Source organism: Falco cherrug, chromosome 2 (genome assembly GCF_023634085.1).
Source record: "Falco cherrug isolate bFalChe1 chromosome 2, bFalChe1.pri, whole genome shotgun sequence".
NCBI lineage: Eukaryota > Metazoa > Chordata > Aves > Falconiformes > Falconidae > Falco > Falco cherrug.
This window is the reverse complement of record NC_073698.1, coordinates 80,541,619-80,566,785: the sequence shown is the minus strand read 5'-3', so window position 1 is coordinate 80,566,785 and position 25,167 is coordinate 80,541,619. Positions and strand designations below refer to the sequence as shown.

The 25,167-nt window shown below is 41.5% G+C and overlaps 1 protein-coding gene across 10 annotated transcripts in view; it reads left to right on the top strand.

The window, feature by feature from the left end:
- Nucleotides 1-25,167, top strand: part of HSF2BP (heat shock transcription factor 2 binding protein) — an 85,266-nt gene that overhangs the window by 16,573 nt on the left and 43,526 nt on the right. For 3 of the 10 annotated variants that reach the window (XR_008730789.1, XM_055701390.1, XM_055701389.1), the window contains exons 6-7: nucleotides 1,643-1,760; nucleotides 8,579-8,682. Coding sequence is in view for 3 of the 10 variants with exons in the window: in XM_055701390.1 (XP_055557365.1) it covers nucleotides 1,643-1,760; nucleotides 8,579-8,682 (222 nt within the window). In the remaining 7 variants the exon portion in view is untranslated. Of the gene's footprint in view, nucleotides 1-1,642; nucleotides 1,761-6,166; nucleotides 6,305-8,578; nucleotides 8,683-12,140; nucleotides 12,269-12,748; nucleotides 13,030-17,279; nucleotides 17,987-25,167 lie in introns of those variants that run through there. The other 7 variants (XR_008730790.1, XR_008730792.1, XR_008730794.1 and 4 more) reach the window with 7 other exon arrangements.

The following is a 25,167-nucleotide window of genomic DNA, read 5'->3' as shown; positions in this document are numbered from 1 at the left end:
GAATCCATAGTATTAAGAGAAGTAAAAAGTAATAAACCTGACTTCCATACTAAATGTTTTCTTTTGGGGGTCAGAAAATAAATGGAAAATGATAGATCTATCTTACTATGCCTGCCCTTGGCTTGGAAGGCTGTGAGAAGTGTGGTAGATATGTCATCTGCATCTTTGTGAAACTGTGCAGCTGTCAAAATAACACCAATGACATGATGCAAGATAGTTGAAACAGTGGGTATTTATACAAATAAGTGAATCTTGCTTTAACAGCTTTTTTGAATGTGTGTTTTTTGGTGTTGTAGCGTTGAAGATCGTAATAAAAACCAATATGTGATGCATTATGCCACTGTACCAAGGCAGAATCCAGTTCACTCTCGTTTCATTGAAAAAACCCTGAAATAGCATAGCAAAAGTAAAGTCTGAAAAAAGAAAATACTTAAATGATGGGGATGGGGTTGGGGGGGGACAGGGGCAGGTGTGTGTTTGGGTTCTGCCTGAGGAGGAATCGGGATGGTGGAACAAAATCTTGCTTCACTGAAGCTGACTGAAATATTGCCAGTGAATTGGTTATTACCAAGATTTGTCTCTTGTAATTTGGGAAAGGAGGTTGCTGAAACTCAGGTGTGGTAAAGGATAGTCAGATGAATGATGTAGAAGGTACCAGTTTAATCCTCCTAGTTATGCTGTAAATTAAAAAGCAGTATTAAAAGAACTGAGGAGGTAGTTGTAAAGTGCCAAGTATTCAGAAGTTAGAAAACACCAGAATGGAGTTTTCAGTGCAGTCTTAACACATGCCAGTGCGCACAAACATTGCGGTAACAGTCTTTAATTATGTGCTGTGTCCATAGTACCTCTGCTTACTCTGAGATTAAAAAAGGTATCATAATGTATATGGATAGGAGAGAGCACCTGAGCCTGCATGGAAGTGGAAGAACTGCATCATGCAGTAGATCCCCTCACTTGCCCTGAACAGGAGGTCAGGGAGCCAAGTTGTGTTGCTAGTTACATACACTGCGGCTCATGCATTTGGAGGAGGCTTGGCCAGTTGCACAGTACAAAGAAGCTTGGATGGCTCAAGGTATACCTCTTGCGCATAAGGATGCCCTAAAGTATGAGGCAAGCATAAGGGAAAATACTAAAGGAAAGTATGCTTTGGAGCAGTAGTCTTTGGAAATGTTTTTGCCTCTTGGTTTGTGTATGAGTAGTGCAGTGCTTACAGAGATGTAGGAAAAGAACTTTTGAGTAGATATCCATGAGAGTTTTGGTTGTGCAATGTGCCAGGTATATTGGATTGAGCAATTGAAACAAGATTGCAGATTTACTTTAAAGTGGAACCTATAATGGTCAGCTTTTCTTCAGGCCTATATTATTTGTGGATGAATTCAACCTTTGTTTCATAATTCACTGTGTTGCTATTAGGATAGTGGCCACTCTGAATAAATATTTAAATCACCAAAGTGGAATTATGAGGAGTTTGACAAGTATATTTTGCTGCTTCAGTATTTTCTATGTAGATGAATATAGTCTGAAGGTTATGCAGATGTCATAGTTCATTCTTCACAGCTGACATATCTTTTTCAGTGGTCCTGATAATTAGCTTTTGTTTTAAAATGTGATTTTTATGGTGATGTTTTGTGTCCTCTCACAGATGTGGCTGCGTTGGCATGTGGCCGTGAGTTCTTGGTTAATTCAAGTCGTGAATTACTGGACACAATGATGCACCTCCTGGGACATGTGAAGCCGGGACTCTGTACCAAATTTAAAGTGTATGATGCCTTTTTTTTTTTTTTTTTTCCTTCTCAAATGAAAAGCATTATCTTGCAATGTAGTGATGACAGTAGTTTTCCTGCTGTCCCGTTATTTCCTTTCTGGGAGAAGAAACATAATTTTTGGAAGCTATTTTCACAGTAGCATTCCTTGCAGATATACCGGGCCTGGCTACAAGGCTAGCTTCATCCAGATCTTGTGTCTCTTCAGAAGTCTCTTAAGCACCATAATATTGTAGAGATGAGCAGGGATGCACTCTTCTACCTTAGCAGGGACTCATGGAAGGTGTGGGGTCAAGTTTTAGAACAAAGAGGATGTGGGAAATGTGGACTCTGATTTGTTCCCTTCCAGTATTAACTGTAAAATGCTATATCTGTTTGGTGAAGAAAGTGATTTATATATCTTCTAAGAGCAAAAATTAAATTAATTTATGCAACGTAGTAGGCAAAAGCAACCATGCACTTACCTTTGTGAAAGGTACTGCCTATAAAGGGACTTTATGATACAGCATTGTGAAGAAAAGACCATGTTACACAGTTCAGATGCTGGTAAAATTGTACTTTACATCTGATAGAGAGATGAACTATTGTCTTTGCGTTTTTCTCAGAGCTGTTACAAGCTGAGGATATATGGCCTTGACCAAACAAATTACTGTGGCTTGATAAGTAGTTGCTCATCTGCTAAGCTGTGGGCATTTGCCCTGTACACCTGGTTAATTTGTTCAGGCAGATGGCTTAAGCAACTGTGGTGGTTTTGTTTTTTTGGTTTTTTTCCATAAATGGGACAGGGACACACACACACACAGATTCTCTTAAGAATACATACTCAAGCCAGCTGTCGCTGACAAACAGCAACCTGTCAGCCACAGTAGCTTGACTGCATCCATGCACACATTTAGGCAGATTTTATGTGATAGGCATGAAATCAGGCATGGTCTTTGGATGTGTTTTATCTTGCCTAACCTCAGCTGTCAGAAACCTAGATGTCAAGTATATGCTGTCTGGGCTCCTTCCCACAGTCAGTGGAAGGGGATGGTGCTGTCAGATGATCACTTGCTCAGCCCGTGTTAGGGGGAACGAGTTGCCCTCTGAAGGTGCTTGCCTTTCCCCACTGGGTAGCGAGGGGTAAGCTGAATAGCCAGTGCTGTAGGTAGTGGTTAGATACTTTGGTGTCAGTCATTTACTTTTCCCAAGTGCTGGGTTGAAGATCAGCACTTAAAACAGTAGTTAACTCTTGCAACAGTGGTGGGGGTTTTGGTTGGGTTTTTTTTGCAAAGCCCCAACTAAAGGACTTGTATGAGAATCCCAGCTTAAGGATGAAAAGGTAATTTGTGCCTTCATGTATATAACAACAAAAAAACCCACAACATGGAAAGAGGACCTACACTGTTTCAAAATCTATACAGAAAAAAAAAATGCGGACTTTATTTTGAAAGGAGGAGGGAGAGGAAGGTGTTCCTAAACACATACACACACACTCTGAATTTCAAGCAAATGTAAGTCTGTGGGCCCAGATAAATTATTTTTGATCATTTTAGATTGTATTAATGTAATTGGACAATGTAACTGGATTTGAGGGCCTTCCTTTTGAATTGATGTTTTTGGTGGTTTTTAAATTATATTTCAAAATCTGCATGCTTTGTAAAAGAATTATATATGGTGATATAAACTCGGCTGCCATACAGCAATACTGATAAAAATATACATAAAACAATCCCATGAAGCAGCTAGAGATTCAACAGGGGCCAGCCACTTAGGCTAACAAATTGAGTGAAGCTTAAAAAGAGGTTGAACAAGGTATTTGATAAATGATAATATTAAGCATATGTTACAGTAGCTTAAGTTCAGTGAAGTGATAATATTTTCAGAGGTTCCACAGAACCAGCAAGTTTTTTTCTTACCCTGAACTTGCTAGTTGATAAAAAAATTGGTGTATTATGACATTAGAACAAATGTCAGAAAGGAGATTTCTTCATGGCATTGTCATGGAATGAGGAGTCCTAATTTGCTCAAATGTTTTAGCACAAGATGTTCCTGCTCTGTTTGTCTTTCATGTCAATGCTCAGGTTCCTTTTTGTCTATGAGTTCCCTATGTGTCTTGTCACTGCTCAGTTCTTAAAACCTATTACTACACTAGATCTCTTTCCTGTCGTTTTTGAGGATTTTACACTCTGCCAGCCCAGCAAAGAAGGGGTTTGGGGTGGGGTGGTTGGTTTGTTTTTATAACTATTCTCTGCATGTGAAGTTTTATAGCTGCTTGTTAATCTTGAATAATTAACATTTTCATAAGCAGATATGTCAGAACCAACTCCCTTTTCTCCCTACTGTAAGGAACATAAGGCAGTACAAAATGAAAGACAATTACAAGATAAGGATATGATAGTAACATAAACTGTAGTGAAATTTTGAAGTTATGTATAGATGGACTCTGCAGTTGTAAATAATGTTTACACACACATATACATACAGACAGACAGATTTTTACAACTATACCTCATGGATGAAAATGTACATTATTTTGGAAATGCAATGTGGTTTTCTCAAAATATCACCGTGGTGTTACATGGAAGGACTTAATCAACTTAAAATATAGTCCATTAAAGAAAAAAATAATTTTCAAGGATATGTTTATCCTTTTCTCAGTTTTAATTTATAATTTGATTTACAATTATTTTCGAGTTTTTATTTTCAAAAATATTTTTCTGTGCTTCATAATGAATCAGGGGAAACTGTGAGTCTAATTCTTTACACAGGAGCAGTAAACAAAGCAAGCTGATAAAGAGAGTAGTTCTCTTTCCTTTCCTAGTTCTAGCAATCCTGAGTTTTACTTGCACCAGTATAGAAATAAAAAAATTTACAAGGAAAAGCTGTCATTTATTCCAGCATTGCTACAACATCCGTTGTAGTCCATAGTAGGTAATAAATACGTCCAAGGCATCTACATGAGTGCTGAGACTGAAATCTCATCAATGTCTTTGCCTTTCTGAAATAGCAGTGGTGTGAAAGACACTGAATTTTCTTCTCATTGGTGTAGGATTTGTTCAACACCTGTAATCATTAGGCAGTCAATAAACACACAGTTCTTCATAACTGTAATTATATTGTTAGGAGTATTTAACTTTGCTTTTGTAGCAGTTGAAAGTAGCCAGTAAAAATACGTACTTTAGAACATATCAGTACATTTATGTACCATTTATGTATTAAGCAGACAAGAAGGGGCTTTAGCTGTGCTTTTAGTTCTACGATTTTAAAGAAAGCATTGACAGCTATAGTAGTACAAGATGCTAATTAAATTTAGCTTGCCTAAATAGGAAGACAAAGAAGTGTATAGTTAAAAAGCCCTCCACATTAGAAAAAAAAACCAGAAAGGATTGTTTATCCAGTACTTACGTGTGTCAGGTTTGCTTCAAAAGCACTTTTGCAATGTTATAGCAAAAAATACTTACTAGAATGTGCAAGTACTAGATGTGAATGTGGTATTAAATGGCCTCAAAATGCTTCTATGTTGTGCTCAGGTCAGTGTGTTTAATTAGTGGGGGTGGGTTATGTCTTCTGATGCTCCAAAACCACAGCACTTCCCTGGATCATCACCACCAGTCCCTTTTGTCTGCACAAAGCAAACAAGTGAAATAAAAATACAAACATAGCAGTATCTTTTTACGTCACTTTATTTCTAACTGCAAATGTCAAGGAAATTAAGGATAAAGACATTGTCAAGAGATGTTAATATTTTCCGTTATAAGATACTGGTTTATTGATCATTTTAATTCTGGCTGATTATAGGTAATTATGGCTGTTCTCCTTTGTCAGGGCTTGGGTTCTGGAAGTCAAGAGCTGCAGAGCCTATATGAAAGGAAGCTTATGGGCTTTACAAGCTGCGATTTCAGTTCCACGACACCCCTCACTGCTTGTCAGTGGCCACTAATGCAAGTAGATTTAATAATCTACTGTTTCTTCTTGCTATGCTTAAGAGCCTCGGTGATCAAACTCACAGTGGAGCAGCACATAAGTTATGTCTCTTACAGCTCAGTTTAGCCTGCAGTGGGTTACTTTCTTTCCTGCTTTGTGAAGGTATGCACAGAGTGTCTGAAAGTCTGCTGGTGGCATAGTAGCTTAAGCCATGAGAACTTGTTTGAGAATAGGATGTGAGGTGTGATGTCCGTTCAGGATAGTATTATTTCATTTTGTTTGAAAACAGTGGCAGTGCAGTGACTTCCAGGTTTATTGCAATCATGAGAGAGAGCAGCAGCCAAGCCAGCCCCACAACAGAGAACATCCCAGCCCATTCCTGTTTCTCTGTAATTGTTTTGTATGCAACCGAGCACTGAGCTGTGAGTGGGTATGATGACATGTTCCATAAATGTTATAGGAGCCCTGCTCATTCGTCTTTCCTTTTCTCTGTCCAGAAGCTTGACTTGTGTGTTAATCATCTTTGAAAAGAAATAAAATAAAAAGTAATAGCATCCATCATAGTACATCATAAAGTGTACTAATGCCCTGTCCCTCCAGCTACTCCAGAGCTGTAAAGATGATCTGCATAAAAGGTAGGACAGGAGAACATTGCTAGAAGGGTGAAAGAATTTGTAAGACAACTTCTGACTCCAGAGTACAGATTTTTTTTTTTAGGAACATCAGGGGCCTCTTGGTTTAAAGTCCATAGTAAAGCAGTGATCTCATTCCAAAAGAGGCTGAGCATTAATTTGTCTTGTTAATGTTAGTGGGGATTTTTTTCTGGACACTTTCTACGTTTGAGTATCAGGTCCTATCATACTGGAAGTTAGAGGGAGATTGAAATAATTTGCATTAAGCTCACTGAGACTCTGCTTAGCTGAAAAAGAAGGTTTTATTTACCAGAAGCATAAAAACTTTTATCAGCATTGTGAAAGACAGTGTAACAACATCAACTGTTTGAAAGCAGAACTTACTGTTCAGTGGAAACTGCAGGAGATTTAATCCCAGTGAAGTGCTCTGCATTATTAGCTATTGTTCTGGATAGTTTTGGAAAGGGAGACTTGTTTTGAGCCCCAACTTGTCTGACAGTCAAAAGCAGCTAACAGTAAGTTTTGACCTGGGTACTTTATCTGCATAAAGAGGCAAAGCTGCCATTTCTGTACGCATCCTCCTGTACATTACAACATTATCTCAGCTCTGTCATGGCTGAGGCTGAGGGAGTATTGGTAGCCAAACCCCTTTTCACTGATGCTTTTCAGATTTTGCAAGTTACTGATCATACTGAAGCTTTTCATGTTTGCAATAACTTCAGCGTGAGCCACCATGGGAGAAGCTAGTGGGATCAGCAGGCTAGAGTAGTTCTTTTAAAATGCAAAGCCTTCTCCAGCCTACCTGGTTTTCTCTCTGTATAAGAATTGAGACTTTGATTTAATTTTTAATGTGTGATGTATGCAGCCCCAAAATGACTAATGAACTTCCTATTTTAGGAGGCTGATAAATTAGGAAATCTTGGGTTTGGAAGCCTTTGAAAATGTGGCTGAAATTAACCATGTGCTTACTACATGTATTTTTGTTTTCTTGTTTACACATAGATGTGCAAGGGACAGTCTTGGTTTTGGTTTGTCAGAGATGTCATCTTTGTTTTTTTCTTAATGCTCAATTAAGGAAATGTTTTCTAGCTGCCAGGCCCTAGATCTTCTCTGTTACCTGTAAGGTAGGAGTGGGTTCTGTCCTCCTTCAACATCAATGACTGTAATAAAAGATCAAAAAGAATTATATTCTTGGGGGGGGGGAGGGGGCAGTGGCTTTCCGTGAGCCCAGATGTTATTTGAAAACAGTTTTGAAGAAGTGCGGGTGGCCTGTATCTGGTGTTGATCTGTTCTAGGACAAGAGCACAGTTTGCATCCAAATTGAATTCCAGTGTTATTGATATTAAAAATACAAATTTTCCACTAGTATGTTGAACACAATCAATCTGGATTCTGAAAGGCAGAGTAATTAGGAAAGTCCCTGATGACATTTTAAGGGACAAGCAGTCGTTTTGTTTTGCAACAGGGTCTCAGTTGATGGCCCAGATAGTATGGCCCTGCCTGGCTGCAAGGGGCCGCAGAGCAGGCAGAGCAAGCCAGCCTTGCACCCACAGCAGAAGGGACAAGTGGAACTTAGGAGAGAGTGTGCTAAGCTGAGCTGGGACTGCTAGTACCTTCTTTTTCCCCTCCTTCAGGCCCATCTCCTTCCGGATGCTTCTGTAGGTGTAGTAAAGTTCCCCTGCCAGCAGAGACTACATTGGTGTTTGCTGCATATTGGCTATGTTATTACATCTGTTCCCATTTGGAGGAGGAACAGGAGGATATGTGAAAGAGGATGACTGGAGGGTCAGTGTACAGGAAGGCCACCGTTGTACAGCTGGTGGAGCAGAGGCTTCCTTTGACGTTTCTAGAACTCAGTATACAATCTTGCTTTCTGTGTTTCCTAGAGGCCCTTTAATCTGTCAAGGCAAACAGCTTGTTTGAGATGGTTGTCTGCCCAGTGGGGATCATCGCCACAAAAGCTCTGTTTTGTAGGTTGTGTAGTCATGTAAAGCCAAGTCCTGGTTTTGCACATCTCAGGTAATGAATCTCACGGAGTTTGATGAGACTTTCTTACTCTCGTCTGGAATATTTTTCTGTGTGTTTGAAATATGTGACATAGCAGCAGAAACAAGGGTTTGCACAACATTGCTTATATATAATTTGTCTCTTTTATCAAAATAAAAATTATTAGAATATGCTTCTGCATCAGTACATGCTTAACATTAAGTAGCAAAAGATGCTAAAACATGCAAAGAACTTAAAGGACATCACATTTTTTTTTCCTCTCTATTCTAGGCTAATGCTAATGTCACTTTACAATGTGAGTATCAACTTGAGAGGCTTGAAGTATATCAGTGAAAGTCCAGGCTTTATTCCTTTGCTTTGGTGGCTATTGAATGGTAAGTTGCTCTACAAACCTTGTAAATTATGACTTTGGGGTTTGTAGATTGGCAATAAGTGTTGCAAATAACAGACCAGAAATTTAGATCTGTTAGCTTTTCCCACATTAAAAGTAAACTAAAAGGGCAGATAGAGGGAGATGATCTGCATTTTCCACATTTTTGGCACTCTATGTAATAGTCCGTTAACATAAAATTTAAAAACAGGGAATGGAGAAATTTGATGGAGTGGATTAAAAAATGCCACCTTTAGAATAAACCCTGAGGGGAAACTATGTATCAGTCCACTACCACTTACAGAAGAAAACATTATTGCGTCCTGACATACTTTGGGGAAAGAAGCCAGCCTCTGTAACTATGTTCACCTGTGACAAAATGACCCTTTCTACATCTGAAGAGAGGCCTTGTGCTGTAGTAGGATTTGGGCTTGCAAGGCTTGAGTACTATTCCCAGCTTTGCCTTTGGCCAGTGCAGGAATTCAAGGACATCAGGGACTTCCGTTGCCACTCTCAAGTACAAGTGACATCAAGGCTCTGCTTTTTCAGAGGCTTCGAATCCTTGTGTAGGAGCCAGCAGAGATTGGTGTTGCCAGTGTGCATTGGATTTGGCTGGCAGCTGTACGTACAGCTTGTAAGGGACAGCGAGGACAGCAGTAAGGACAGAACCATGACACTGTCCTACCTATAAGCTGCTCCTAGAGTTGCTCTGTCTTGGCTTTCTCAAGTTTTTGTGGCTTCTCCATGAGAAGATTTTAGTGTGTGGTTCATACGACTGGGGAAGTTGGTCATCTTGTCACTCTGTACTGCTGTGCAAAACCCTGGTAAAGTACAACTAGTAAATACTAACAGCAGCTGAAGTGAGAGAGGTTGCACCTGCTTTTTCAAGGAATTAATTTGGTATCGAAGTTTTGGAAAAGCTTTGATTTGGGTTGATGAACTGGAAGGTACTTGGTTTTGCCCATATTTCCCTCAGCTGTTTTACAGAAAATGTAGGTACTCATGCTTTTCACCAAATAATGACCAGTTTTGCAATGCCATAGGCTCGCTTCTGACATCTCAGAAAATTAAGTAATCCTTGTAAGACTGTTGGAAAAGACCAGTGTTACAGATACTTTTTTTCCCTGTAGTTCAAGCAAAATTGTATTCTTAGAGAACACTGAATACATGGTCCTTTGTTCTGCTGTGCTTAGAAATTTAACATGTTAGTAGAGATTTTCCTTTTACTTTATGTTTGGCTAGTATACACGTAAGCTGTTGTTCTAGCAAAAAAACCAAAAACCAAACACTCTCAACCCCCCTGTCTAACTGTGAGTTCCCACATGTGCTGTTCTAAATGTTGTGATAAAACAAATTAGCTAATCGTTTGATGCTGTCTGTTGTTTGAAGAAGGCTCCTAGGTTACGTAAGGGGATGAAATGGGGCACAGTTTTAATTCATTTGCAGTTGCTAATGGAAAGACTACTCTGCATTTTGAAAGTGTTAATTGTGTATGGCCGGGTTGTAGAAGGAAGGATAGGCATGGCTAATTCCTTCACTTTTTGATAATGAAGTTCTCCAGCTATAGCAAAGGAGGAAGATTCTCAGATAAACCATGTCTGCTGGTTCAGATTTCTGACTTCAGAGGAAGTTTGCTTACCGTCAGGGGAGAGGACTGACTAGTTTGTGTATCAGATGAGAGGTCAGATCCAAGACCCAATCTTGTTCCCATTGTTTTGTATGAGATCTCTGTAGTTTTCTCTACACTTAATCTATTTCTAAGTGTTTCAATGTGCAAAACTCAGTAGATTCCTCTCATTCTTGCTTCTCTCATGTTTCTGTGGCCAGCATCTTCAGCTTCTGCTGGTTGTGGTTCAGCTTGTAAACACCTGGAGCTGCTGTAGTATGAAGTCTCTCTTAACAGTTTTTTCCAATCAAGAGAGTAGAGCACTACACTCTGCTGGCAGGGTATCCTGTATATGCTGTCTTCCTGCAGGAAGCTTCTTCAAAGAGTGTTTTGATTAAGGTTTATGGGATGATTGATTCAGCATTCCACAGTTCTGTAAGCTTTTATCAGCATTCCCACTAAGAGGGGCCCCAGAAATCATCCTCCGATTTTTTTATTTTCAGAAAATCATCCTGTTTGCTTTTCCATTGTCAGTCTACAAGTGTCTTGTGACCTCAGCCTATACATCAAGGCCATTTTTCTCCCACTGGCTTGTACACAGCTGATAAATCCCTCAAATTTCTCTGAATTCTCTGTCTGTGCCCAGTCTTCTTGTCCCCTGAAGAAGAATGTCCTTGCCATTAAGTGAAAGGAGCAAATAATTAACTTGATTTTCTTTATTCCCCTTTGTTCCTCTCTGAATCAAAGAGGGATTTGATTCAGGTTGTCTAGCAGGCTTTTTGAAGAGACAGAATTATGCCTTGACATTGAATACATTGGTTGTAAGAGAAAGGAGGAAAAAAAACTAATAAAAACTTCCTCTGGAGTAAGAATGTTAACAGCAAACTGGGTTTGTTTGCCCTACTGTCTTCGGAAATTTTGGATGAGCCGGTATGACTTTACACTCACTAATAAGAATTCTTAATAGCTTGTTCTGCTAGAGGCTATACTGCTAATAGGAGAAAAACAGTAGTTTGACACACTTTTTGAAGGTAATGCAGATCTCTGTAGTTTTAGCGCTTTAAGAGGTGGGCTATTTATTTTTCTTTATTTTTTTCCACCTTTTAAAATTGTCTAAAATGTGGATATCCTTTAATAAGCAACACTAATCACTGAAGAATATACTCTGATAGCTTATGTAGTGTTGCGTTCTTGTGTAGGTATCAGCTTTGCCTACCTATATCTTCCCAGCCTCCTGCCAGCATAAAACACGTGAATGATGACTCAGATTTCTGTCCATGGAGCAGCTTCTGGGATCAGTAGAATTCTCTTCTTGTGGAGCACCCTTTGTTTGCAGAGCAGCTGTTCCCTTCTTGGAGAATATTGGCAGCTTTAATTTCCTCCATCAGCTGCTGTCCCTGGGCTGATGTCATGGCTAAGGGTTTCACATAACTTTCAGATTTAAGAAGCCCTGTCCTCAGCAATAAAAAATGAAGTTATATAATTTTGGGTAGAAATCCACCTGAGATTTGTCAGTATTTTTTTTGGTGCTTTACATCTATAGATGCAATAAGACTTTCATTCTGTAATTCCCAAAGAGGTAGACTGAGGCTTTTTTGCCAAGGACCTTTTGAAGAATGTGATGCAGTCAGCTGAGGTATTAATAATAAAGATTAGATTTATATTTTTCATTTGTGATCGTACAGAACATCTACCAACACATGGGTGCTGGAGAAAAAGGGTCTAGGTTCTTCTCTGGTGTTTGTTTTGGATTTTGTTTTGGTTTGTTTTTTGTTTTTTTTTTTATTATTATTATTATTTTTATTTTGCTATTCTGTATCTTTATTTTGGTTTTCCGTACTCTTCTTTGAATGCAGCTTAAAAAAATGATCTCCTTGGATACATGAGAAAGTGTGGAATTCGGAGAGACAGTGTCAGTGACACTTGTCATCTATAGCTGGGAAATTGCTCCAGGTACTTCATTAAACAAAAGACTACAAGAGAAGTATGACTAATTTTAGATCTTGCCCTTCAGTTTCCTCCACCCCAGTTCCACATGGAAATCTAACCTTGTTTACCCAAATTCTTTGCAAATGACTGTCTCTGTTATAAATGCCTGCATGAAGCACATTCTCATTTTGCTAATGCTGCCTACAACCTTCAATATTTGCTTTTCATGACTAACCCTGACCGTTTCTAATGCCTTGCTTTTCTGTCTGAGTTGGTTTTGGCTGTGAGAGTTTTTGAAAATTCAGGTTATTTGCATGGCAGCATGTTATTTAAAAGACATCTGAACTAACAGACTCCCCCCTGATTATAAACTGATGTCTGTATTAAAAAAAATTTTGGTTCTTAAATCAAAACCTCAGTTACCAGCCTTTCAAGTGCTCAACAGTTTCATACCCTTCAGACTATGAAACTAATCTTAAAAAGAGGATTGCCCTTCTTGTCCTTTAAGACCACATCTATTTTCTTAAATGTAAAGATGTCAGCTCTGACGCAGGAAGTCCCTGAACCACAGTTAGCTGAGAGGCTGGAAGAGTGGCTGGGGGAAGTTTCACTGATCGCTTGCCCTTTTCCATACTCTTCTGGAAGCAGCTGCTGCAAACGATACTTGCCCAGATGGAGCTCCGGCTGCGTGCGGTGTGGCTGTCCTTGCCATCTGTGCAGGAGTTTCTTGACTACAACCTTGCCCTGCCTCACAGCAGACTCATGCAAACTGACGTTCTCCGGAGGAACACAGTGTTGCTCCTTTTGTGTATGTATGTAAGAAACCTTAACATGCGTCTGTCACTGTAAAGCATTGGCTTGTTCTTACATTGTTACTTTTGTTCAGTAGCTACTGTGGGAATCTTCAGAAGCCCAAGCTAGGACGGATGGGAGCTGGACAACATAACAGCTCGCCCACAAATCTGCCAGCTGCAGAGCGATGTCTATGCAAGCTCCTTTTCACTTGCACCCCCTAAGTAGCAGTCAGGGAAACTGGGACTGAATTGCTGCTTCAATTTGGACTCTGGGAGCCTCTCTCAAGAATTTCCGATAAAAGCATGACAAGTGTGTCCGCAGGAGAGAGGGGAGTTCTGATTATCTGAACTCCATGTGAGAGCAGCCACCTGGCCAGGGAGGAGACTGAAGCAAACCCAGCTGTTACACAGGAGCTGGGGCAAATATGTCGTAGAGAGAAAGTGCATCAATGTCCACAAGAACTGCAGCAGCAAGGCTCAGTCTTCTTTCTGCCGTAGTGTTCTCCCTGCTCCTTCCCCTCATAGTGTCTTTTTTGCAATGTTTCTTGTCTCCTCAGACCTATCAGCGTTATGAAAATGTCTGGAAAACTGCTGCTCCAGATACTGGCATACCTTCGCCAGCATTGGCAATGTGAAGAGATCTTAGATGGGGCAAGCTGTGGCCCTGACTGTCTCTGTTAGACGTGCTGTGAACATAGGTAGTCTTGACAGGTTCACAAAAAGGAAGGGTGGAGTGGCAGGTGTCCCTTCATGCTAGAATCAAACAGTAATTGAATTGAATGACATTTATGACAGTAGTGAGGAGCTTTTGAAATACTGCTCTTATACACAGGCATAGCTGTAAAACAGTTTGCTGATAGTAAATCTTGTATTCAGGTGGCCAGGGAATGGTATGGCCACGTGTAAATTGAGTTCACACAACTCAGCCAATTGTAGATAAGCTGTTTAGCATTGATGTAATGCAATTACTTAAACCCTGCTGTAGGGAACAGTTCATCTGAGACCATGGTGCTAATGGCAGATGTGACTAAAATCTGTCGACGTTATCAGTTGCTTTTGTCAGTGACTGAAAACCAGTGACATCAAACGATAGTGCTGGCAGCTAGCAGAACATTGGCAAACTCCAGCAGTTTCAACACCTTGTTAAAATTGCATCAGCATTTTACGATGGTAGTAGGCTTACGCTAAGCTTGTGATCCCCGACTGAGGCAAGCAGCTTGATTTCTTCCCCTGTTCCCCAGAAATAATGATTATAGTTTTGAAATCTTGGTTGAAGAGATGTGTGTGCTAGTTGTTGGGAGGATATAATGTGGTGATTTGATTACAACTAAAGGATTTTTTTTATCTTGTACAAATGAAATGTTACTCAGCTAGTGTAGAAATGACTAAATCTGGAAGCTGTTGAAATAAATATAATGCTGAATAATGAAGATTCCTTACATTTCTTCTGAGTATTCTTTAGATGGGGTTCTTAGAAAAAATCCCTAATGATACTGGAGAAAGACTTCTAGAATATTTTTTTTTTTTAAATCCTCTTAGAAAACATGATTATCCATAATAAGTAGTATTCTCAAAACTGCATGTAATCCCTAAGGGAGTATATTTTAAGGCATATGTATGTATTTAACTTGAAGCATCTCAGAATACATGCAAAACAATGGCAATCAGAGGTTAAATGCATATTAAGTAATTTTCTGGTGCAGGATCATTTCCTTCCTTTGCTGTATGCCTGAGTGCCTAATCTGTTCTTCATTTGAGTGACTCAAGCCATTCAGCTTCCTTCCCTGGCTGCTGCTGGAGATTCTTCCTAGAACCTCTTCGCCCTTACTGGAAAATGTTCTTGCTCGTCAAGCTGGAAGTAATTTCCTGATCTTCTACAGATCCTAATTTTGTTAGCTCCCCTGCTAACACTTCCCTGATCAATTCTTTACTTTCTACAGCCTTTTAAACACTTGCAGATAATGGTAACATAAATGCCTGTAACAGTATTAATAGCAAAGCACTTTTCATCCAGGGATTTAAAACATCTTACATATATGAAGCTTCCCAGCAGTAGTGCAAGCCATTAACATTAATAATGGCTTTATTTCATGGAAGAATAATGTCACACAGAGGAAGACTATAATGAACTACATAGATTTCACTCCCAAAAGCTTCTTTCTTTTTTACCTGTTCGGGCTATGTCTTGTTGCTGCTATTTCCAGTGAGTAAGTGTAGAATAGTACTAAGTACCAGGAAGGGGGGCAGATGATATGTGCAGAGCTTGAACATTATGTCTGGGGAAAAAAAAAAAGAAAAGAATTAAAAGAAACCTCTGGCAGACATGAAGACAAAAATGGAAGGAATAGGAGGAAGAATTCAAGGTGTTTAGTCATATTTTGATTAGATCAGAATAAATCTTAAAACCAAAACTTGCACCCAGAGTTTTTTCAAAAGGATTCACTGAAGTGTTGCTGCCCAAGAAATTGGATATAAAGTCTTGCTGTCTGTGAGGCTGAGTTGCAGCGTTTCTGCATGAGTTATGGCTGCTCATCAGTCAGAAAATTGCATCTGCTGGTACTGCTGAAGGTGGTGATGGAAAGAGACTCCTTAGAGCCTTCAGCCCAGGTGGCAGCAGTAGGAGTGGCTGTGCTATGGGTATGGCCAGTTCTGCAGGGTGCTTTTTTTAAAAAAAGCTGATTTGAATGTTTGAAGTTGTCCAGTATGCCCAGTAGCTGAGATTCTCATCATACAGAAAATCAGAAAATGCTTGTTAGTGTTTGGTTTTGGACAACTCCTGTGTCCTCAGATTATAGTAGATTCTGCTAGTTTCCCAGGAGAAAGTAGAATTCCTTTCATAAGAAGTTTACATTTTAAACAGGGAAGAAGTTACGGTAGAAAAGACCTATGTATCTCGTTTATGATGGAAAATGGAGGAAGAGAAGATAGTGCCTGGCTTGTGGGTGTAGATCAGATGTCACAATCTTGACTATTGTGCTTCAGCCATGTGCTAGTGGGAATTACTTAAAAATTTCCATCTTGATAGTCAGTTTCATGCTTAAGGCCATAGTCATCTTCGCTGTCCATCACTTTCTGGTTTCTCCCCTGGGTGCTTTCAGTGTTTCCCCTTACATTTTAATGAATAAGTCTCTTTAGTCCTTTTTCAGGTCACCAGTGTTATGTATTAAAATAAGCCAGGAAAGTAAAGAACTTGCCTCAGCCCACCAAACGCTTCCTTCAAACTCAGTACAGTGTGGTTTATTGCTGCACTGCATTTATGCTGCTTCAGTGAGATTTTGGTCTTGGTCTCTGTGATGATTTTGTGCACAAAGTGATCTGAATTAATTTTTTGCAACATTTCTGCACAATGCTTTATCAAAACCTCGCTGAAGACTAGATATGTTAATGACAAGCACATAAAAAATGCATAGCACGTGGAATAAATAACTACTTCAGCCATAAAAATATATTATAAATTTTAATTTGGAATGTGCGGAATACAGAAATGCAAAAATGGGGCTTTCAACTAGTTGCTTTTGATAAAGCTATAAACAACTAAATGCAAATGGACTGTTGTGAATGATTAAAATATAATGCTCCTAATGTTTTAGTAATTAAAAATGCATCCTGTGTTCTTAAAGTAGAGTTATTATGTGTCTTCCTAGCTTCAGTCAAAGGTCTTTGCTACATTTCTCTGACGCACTCCTAAGGTGCAGTGCTTAGCTTCAATACCCATTTCAGGTTTTTGTAGACTGAATTAAACACTTGGAAGGGTGATACATGGTTACCAGAAAGTTTTATAAAGATTAATATTTTATTGAGCTTTGAAGAAATCTGAAGGCTTGTATAAAAAGAAATTAAAGAAAAAGCCTGGTTTGATTTGATTAGTTGGTCTGTTTTGTTTTTAAGTCTGAATAGTCACGGGATATAGCTTGTCCTGCTCTTAAATTGGATTGCAGCCAACAGTACATTTTGGCTACTGACTGGATAAATTCAAGTTGATAAATTCCCTGATTTATAATGTTTTCAACATTTGAAAAACAGGAGAAAGGTTCCTGGTTACCTCTGCCTCCCAAACACTGCTGAGCACAAGCTGCTGAGGAGGGCGAAGATGATGTTTTCAGGTTCCTTCTAGAGCCAGCCTGCCAGCACCAAATGGCGGCTGTGAATTACGAAACTTAGTTATTCCCTGCGTGCCTGGTGGGTCGTGGGGAATGGCACTGTAGAGCTTTAATGCTGCTTTATTGGTCTGGCTTCTAATGAGCACTGGATTTTTTCCTCCCCCGCTTTTAGACCCGGATACAGAAGTTTGTCTTCATGCTCTGCGGCTCCTCCAATCTGTGATTCTGGAGCCAGAAGTATTAGCCAAGGCAGCCTCTGAGATGCGTGATACTTTGCCATTTCAGCGTATCATTGCACTGTCAAAGAGCCGCAATGCAGAACTGCAAGCACTTGCAAAAGAACTACTTGAAGATCTTAAAATACTTGAGTATGAAGCATAGAAGAGATCTATGACACCAACTGCTTACGTCTTTCCTATATTTTTGTGCTGCAAGAGTTGTGGGAGATAGGCTTGACTGAAAAAACCTCTGCCTAATTTCCTCTGACAAAATCCTTTTTTGGGAGTTAGGTAACCCAACTGAAATAATACTTGGGAAATCTTGGCGTTTAGCTCCCCCAGGATGATCTTAGGTAGTCTAGTGGAGTTGGGACAGACTTTATTTCTTTGAGTAGGATTTTGTTGATAATGGGTTTCCAAAACGATCCAGGTTGTGTCATCTGTTTGCCATATATAGGGAGTACAATAGTCATTCACTGATTACATATAGTTTATTGCAGTGGTAAATAATCCTTTTGGCCCACCCTTACGAATTACTGTACTGTGAGGAAAACCTTGTTGCTTTTCATGACTGTTCTGTGTCAGAATGCATCCCAAGTTCCAGTTACGTTGTTACTTCTCACCTCTTTCTATTCTAATAAAAGAACACTTAAATTCTGTAGCGTGTAGTGGATTCTGCTTTCAAAATTTGCATTCAGATTCACTCAAACTGCAAGCCCACTCAGTCAGTGGCTGCCAGGCATACTAGAAACAGCCACTGTTGTTTCAAAAACCCTGAAAAAAGGAAATTAATTACTGTTGTCCGTGGTAACTTGCTGTGCACCAAAGAGGCTAAAATGAACTGCTCTGTTGTGAGCAGCATTGCATTCTCTCACAACTGTGGTATTTGTTGAAGTTTCTGTGTACACCTTGCTTACCTCACTGGTAAATACAAACATTTGTGTGCTTATTATCGGTAGAATTTACACATTTTTTTAGGAAAAAAAATAGCATCCATTTCTTTGATGACAGAAACGCAGCCAGCAAATGAAAAATGCAATGCTGCGGTAGCAACTTTTTCATACTAAAGTTATGGTACCTCAGCTGTGAACTCACAAATTAACAAAATACAATGTGGACTTCTAATCCAAATGCAGAGAAACATGAAGTAAACTTTGTAGGGTTTAAATACTGTGCTTGGTAGCCAGTTTTAGAGGAAAACCATTGTAAAATGTGTAAGTTGAGTCATCGGTCATCTCCCATTAGGCTGTTTGCAGAATGATGAATGTTCAGAGTTAGAAATGTAATAAATCAGTTTAAAATTACTTGAAATGATTGGCTCCAATGCTGCAAACAGTAGCAGTCTGATTTGGGACTGTCTAAAATGGAGATTAAGATACAGATCTCGCGTAAGTGAAAGGGTTGCATGTGGGTTCTGCCCTGTCTGATTCAACACTACATTGAATCTTTCAATCATGCTTGCTTTGGATTTGGTTTTTAATCTTGCTGTCCTAGTTAAACCTCCTAGAGTTTTATCCTAAAGGGATCAAAATGATAATCGGTAATTTCCTGGAATATCAACTCATGAAAGCATTAAATTTTAAGAAACGCTGAAGGGCATCCACTTCCCATTTAATTGGTATCTGCTTGTGAAGGTCTTGTATCAAACTTTTGGAAGGCATTAAATAGCAGAAAAAGAAGTGGTTCTGTGAGCAGAAGAGCTGGCGAAGCCTCGTGTTCTGTAGATTTGAGATATTTCTTGAAAATGTTGCTGTCCTTCCCAGCCCTTCCCACTGAAACCAAGTCCATCTAAGGGGCAGCATGAAGCGCGTGAGCTGAGGGTGACACGGATGCTCATGGCAGGTTGGTAAGCTGTAGTGATGGGCTGGTTAGTTGCCACCAAGCAGGGTGTATGCCGCTCTGCCAGCTTTACCCTCATAAAGGTTCTAATTTAGGTCTTCTCTGCTGCTACCCTAGCTGGGAGCTTGAGGGAGCTTAATTATCTTTTAGAAGTCTTCTCCCTCTGCCAAGTTTGCTGGGAGATGACTGACAGATTCAGTGTTACGAGGGGGAGTGGCAATGCAATTGCACCTCATTTTCGTAGGAAATCAGGAAATAAACAGGACTGTTCATTTTAATTGTGTGTCCACTAGCATGGTCAGTGCTTAAAAGCCATGCTAAAATAGATGATTCAAGACACTGCAGTTTTTCCCCAGCAAGCAGCTCAGATCTGATGATTAGTCCTTGGACATCTACCAGATGACTTTATTTTCAGATGCGGTTTGCCAGGAATCTTTAGAATCAAGCTATCGATGATCCACTGGCCTTCAGAAAGTTTTTTTTTTCTGCACTAAGTGTTCCATTATGCAAGACTGATAAATAAGAGAAAGTCACCTTATCTGTGAAACACAGTGTATCTTAAAAAATACTAAAGAGCAAAAATACCAGAAGCATTATAGAGAACCTGTGACAAACAGGCCCCTAGGAAAGCCTTAAAGTTTTCCCTAAATTTACTTTGTCTAGGTGTTTGCAATTAATGCTGTGGTTTCAGTTCTTTGGGTTTCTGGAAAAGAAAAATTTAAGTGGAACTTGTTAGCACAGGGAAGCAAATTCATAAAACTTTTTGTTTTGGAAATTAAAAAGGGTCACTGGAGTCAAATTGTACTGTAGTTAGGCAAATAGAAGCCAGGGATAAGCCTGACCCTCTAACATTTCAGAGTATTTGGAATTTCATTAAGGCTTCTCATACTTAAATATTTTAGTAAAATAAGTTGGACATTACTAGTTGCAGATTGCATTGTGAACTGTTACATCTTTTTGCTGGTTTTCACGTTCCTTCATCCCCCATTTAATGGAGCCAGGGACCAGCCCCCTCCTCCTGCTCCTCTGCAGGTCTAGGGCTGTGTTGCCATCAATTGAACCTTTTTGCTGTGGGAGTGAAGCCTGCAGCTTTCCATACAGGTGCCTGCTATACCCCATGCATAGCGTCCTGTTGGGATTCTCCCAGACCCTGGTATCTATCATAAACCAGTGATTTACACTTTTCAATCAGCGTCATCAATGCCTTCTTTACTGGTTCTTTCTCCATGTTAAAATTGGTGGGAGCCTTATGCCGTTGGCTGGAGAGGAAGCTCCGGTGACCTGCTGATGCAAGAGTGCTGACTGTTTAGTTGAGATGGATCCTATCTTTTGGTGTCTATTTTGCAATAATAGATACAGAGCAAGTTTTGAGATTACCCTATTGTTCACAGGCAGCATTTTTAGAAACTTGTTTGCTGATAAGATTGAGAAATCCTTGTTTGGGAGAGTGGTTAAAGTCTTCATTTGTCTTCGTGTGGCTAGTGCCAGAAATAGGGCTCTTGAGTAACTGTGGATCTCCTTTGAGTCTCCCTCTCCCCTGAAGCACATCTTTTTTGATGGTTTATGAGTATAAGAAAGTCTCTAAAGAAGAGGTGCTGCTCCAAAACCTTAGAGCTTTATTTACAAAGTGGAACAATGAGTGATATACAGAAACACAGTGTGACACTGTAAGGTTGCTGCTGCAGTTAAAGAATGGTTAATGTACGCATTATAAATCTCTGGGTTTATTTTGCTGTGAAGTTTTGCTTCGGTCTGAAACTGTGGGCCATTAGGAAGCTTTACTGGTTTAAAATGAGTTCAGCCTATGCTTTGGAAAACGCTGGCTTTAGAATGTTGCTTTTTCTGGATCCTGTGGAAAAGTCTGGGATTCTTCTGTGTAGTAATTGATTACTTGCATTACTAGCTTGCAGGAGATAAGATGTTTCACACAGTCAAAGCACTAGTTTTACTAACCGTGTTCAAAGTCCAGAGTTTATCCATCATTGCCGTTTGCTCTGTTGCACAATCTCAGAGTTTCGGTGAAGAGGAAAATGAGAGTTTGGTGTTGCTTTAAGATTATCAGAGTTACTCCAGATTTATACTCATATAACTGAAAGCAAAATTTGACTCTTATGCTAAATCTGTTTTAAACAAAATCTCTGTCTAAATCTATGAAAAACCGGTGTTAAAAACCCTTTGAAGAAAGCACCTGTTTACTTCACAGTATCAGCTGCACACTTACAGTTGAACTTCAGTCCATTCAGTTTTATATGCTGTGTAAAGAGCTGCTGAAATTATGTCAGCTTGCTAACACTCCTCGGAAATGCTGGCTTTCCATATTTGCTGCTGCTGATCAATTAGATGCAAAAGAAAATTAAATTAGGATCCCCTAAATGTGTTTCCTGTGACTTAAGAAGTTTAGCTATATAATGTACTGCCCCACCGCTTCTTTATGTGTTATCTTAGGCTGATGTTTGGCCTGGACTATGAGCTGGCTGAAAAGAAAGTGGAAAACCTCAGCAGAAGACAGGGAGACCCAGAAAGGCAGACCTTCCCCGGTGGCTCTGTGCCCCGTGCTGAGTGGCAGACACAGCAGCATGAGTGGCCTGGCATCTCTGAAGGGGCCTGTGGGATCTTGGATGAGAACAGCAACCAGCTGCCCAGCTCCTGGGGGAAGCTGCTGTTTGGTTGCATGCCAGCACTGGCCCACTCCCAGGAGGTGGGACAATGGTGGTGAACTAGAGTTCAAGACACATCATCCCATTATGGTTGTTTAAGAGAGGGAAGTAAGTTGGAGGAGGAATGGGAGAGGGTGACAGTTTGGTGATACGGACACGAGTGAACTTGCAGATGATTCAGTTTCAGCTGGTTACACCACTCATTTAGCTGCCCCTTTGGGTTAGTGTTTGTGCTTGCGATATGCGCCGATTAGCACAAATTGGACTTCAGAATTGGTAAGATTTTACAGGTCTTGCAAATGTTGTGTGATTCATCTCCTCTACTGCTTCCAGCCCTGCAAGGGTGCTGGACATGAGGAGAAAGGAGTTTTACTGGAGAGTAAGCAACCTCTGTTTCCTCTTGTTATCCCTGCCCCATGTACGTGCTACAAGTTAAGGGATCTGCAAAGCATGGCTGCCCCTTCCCTTCACAGCATCTAATTTGCAGCTACATCTGGCCGCGTCTGTGTTGTTCTGTAGCTAATTTCCTGATTTGTATGCAGGAACTTTTGCAACTGCTAGTTGCTTCTCGTATATGAGAGTTACAAGTCACAGCTGATAAAAGTCACCAGAAAACTCCTGATGTCACGCAGATTTTAATTTCTCTGATGCTTTATGATGACCTTTGCAACCTATAACTTGCTCAGTCGGAAACCTTAAAAAGACTTTGACCAAATTATAGGTCATGTAATTTATAGGACTATAATTTTTACTGCGGGCGTGGCTGTAGTTAAAGCACTTCTGATGCCAGGTGCTCAGTCAAATGAATGCACGGGGTTTTCATTTGGTGTGCTGTTGTGCTGCAGTCATGAGTGGCAGCAATCACTGAGGGCAAGGCTGGTCTGGGCCTCGGCAAGGGCTGGGAAAGGGCCAGATGTGGGTGGTTCTGCTGGGTGGATTGGAAAGGTCAGGTCCAACTGAGCTGCGTAAGTGGCTTTCGTGCCACCTGGGTCTTACTTTGAACCGAAGCAGGGGAATGGGTTGGGTGTTAGGGAAGCAAGCTGTTTGTCGCTCTCTGCAGAGAGATAAATGCTTCCTTTCTTCTGTAGCTGTATTGCCACCAGGGTCAAATAAAGTGCAGCAGTTACCCTGTATTAGCAGAAAACAGAAAATGGAGAATGTAGGGGAAAAAAGCCCAGCTCTTGGGTCTGCGCTTCTTCCTCCTGAGCAGGATCTGTTGTGTCCAGAATCAATTTCAAGGGTACTTTGGCTTAGCCATGATGTGTGCGAAAGCTGATCGATGCAACCAGCCCCTCGCCGCCTGCCAGTGTACTGCAGCTTTACCAGAGGACTTGCTGCTCTGGTTCCCGGCATATTTACAGCTGTCGTAGGGCTCGCTGGGCCTTTGGTGCAGCACAAGGATGGATCTTTAGGAGGACTTCTGCCATTTTCTCAGCCTTGTGGGTTTCCAGGAGCTGCTGGCGTGGGGAAGACAGCGGTGGGCATTCAGAGACCAAGGAAAGTCAGGATGCCCTGCTAGGGTAACAAGTCCTCTAGGTCAATGTCTGGAGCAACTGGATTTGTGTCAGTACTCCTAGGCACGTGCCAGAACATTTCATTAGAGGTGGAAGATCTACAAGGTGGTGCCATGGTGATGACAAGCAAAGAGAAACATGGGAGGCAGGTCTTCAGGCTGGGCTAAGTGGGGAGCTGAGCACCAGGGTGCTGAGGGCATGGCAGCCTGGGGCCCTGCGAGGCAGTGCTGTTCCTGCCGACGGGCTGTGGAGCTCCCAGCAGGGCTTCGCTGGCCTGGCATGAGGTGTGCAGCAAACGGGGAAGAGACTGGGTTTGGGTAGAAGGCAGCTTCTCTGAAAGGGAGGTTTCCACAGAGCCAACATGCTGGTGGGGAGCAGAGCTGAGCTGCTGCAGGGCTGAGGCAGCTGTGGCATGGTGACAAGGAGCTGGCATGAGTGGCTCTGCAGACACACGGGGCCTCGCTCTGTCTCCATCTGCCTCCTCAGCTGCTTTATACATGGCTGACAGCGTCCCAGGCCAAGCTGAGCAGGTGTCAGCTGCCTTTGCTGCACCGAGGGCAGCTCCTCCATGCCACTGATGACAGCACTGAGAGGAGACATCGGGGAGGTTTTGTGGTGAAAGGACCGCTTCACGTGTGGGTGAGCTGCCTGATGCTTTTCAAGCGGAGCATCCCTTGCCTCCACAGCATGATGGCCATGAAAGAGGATCAAGACAAGCCTCAAATGGCCCAGCAGAGCCCTGGGGAGCCCGAAGCCAGCAGCCGGGCACTCCTGACAGCACGCCAGCCTGTGGCTGGACCCTGCTGCTTGAAAGCAGGCCGGGTGCCAGCATAAGGGAGTGAAGTCCCCGAGGAGGGGACCAGCAGGGCAGGGCAGGGCAGAGCAGCTGAGCGGGGTGGGGGCAGGCATGCCCGGGATTTGAGCAATGCTCTGGGCTCTTCTCCCAGCAGCGTGGCAGGCGTGTTTCTGCCCAGGTGGGGGGCACTGGCGCATGCGATCCTGAATGATTTTCCTGAGCTGCCTTCCTTTGGGGAGGGTGGCTGAAAGCACTAGGGCCTTGCCTGTGCCAGAAAGCGGCGCTAGCATTATGCGGGATGCCTTCCCTGAGTAACAAACCTGGGAAGGACAGGGTGGCCAACTTGAAGGACACACAGACACTGCAAACCTGAGCGCCAGTAAGCAAAGGCTCTCCTGCTGGCCTCCCTGCCCACCCCAGCAGACCTTGCTGGCACTGGAGGTGTGTGGGCAGAGCTGCTCACAGGGAAAATGGAGGACTTCTGGGGGGTCTGTAATGCCTAATGGGCCCATAGTCACAATGCCAGTGTGGCAGATGGGCAGGTGGTTACCTCTGCTTTTGACGTGTAGGCTTGCCATAGTGCCTGCAAGATCCCCAGCATGCGCATACATAAATACGCATGCTCTTGTGACCGCTTTTTACATTTAACAGCTTGGCTGGGTGCAGCTGCGTTTTGGAAAATGCAGTGGACGCTTCATCCTGTGCCTGACGCAAAGAGACGCGGAGCTCTCCATGCACTCGGAAAGTGGTCAGCAGCGAGAAGGGACCGACAGCAACTGCTGTTCTTCCCAAAAGTACCCTTTCTCTTTTTAGTGCAGTAACTGTTTATTCCTTCAGAGTGATTTTCATTAACATCGTTACTACCCTGTTGCAGCAGAAGCTTAATCTCCCTGAGACAAGAGCAGCTGAGTAGGAGTGAGTCACCCTGGTTCCAGTAAGGAAGCCCCTTCAGGAAGCCTCTCTAGCAATGTTGTCCTGTGCAGCCCCGATCTGCCACCGAGCTATTCAGCTTTAACAATGCTGACAGTGTGTAATA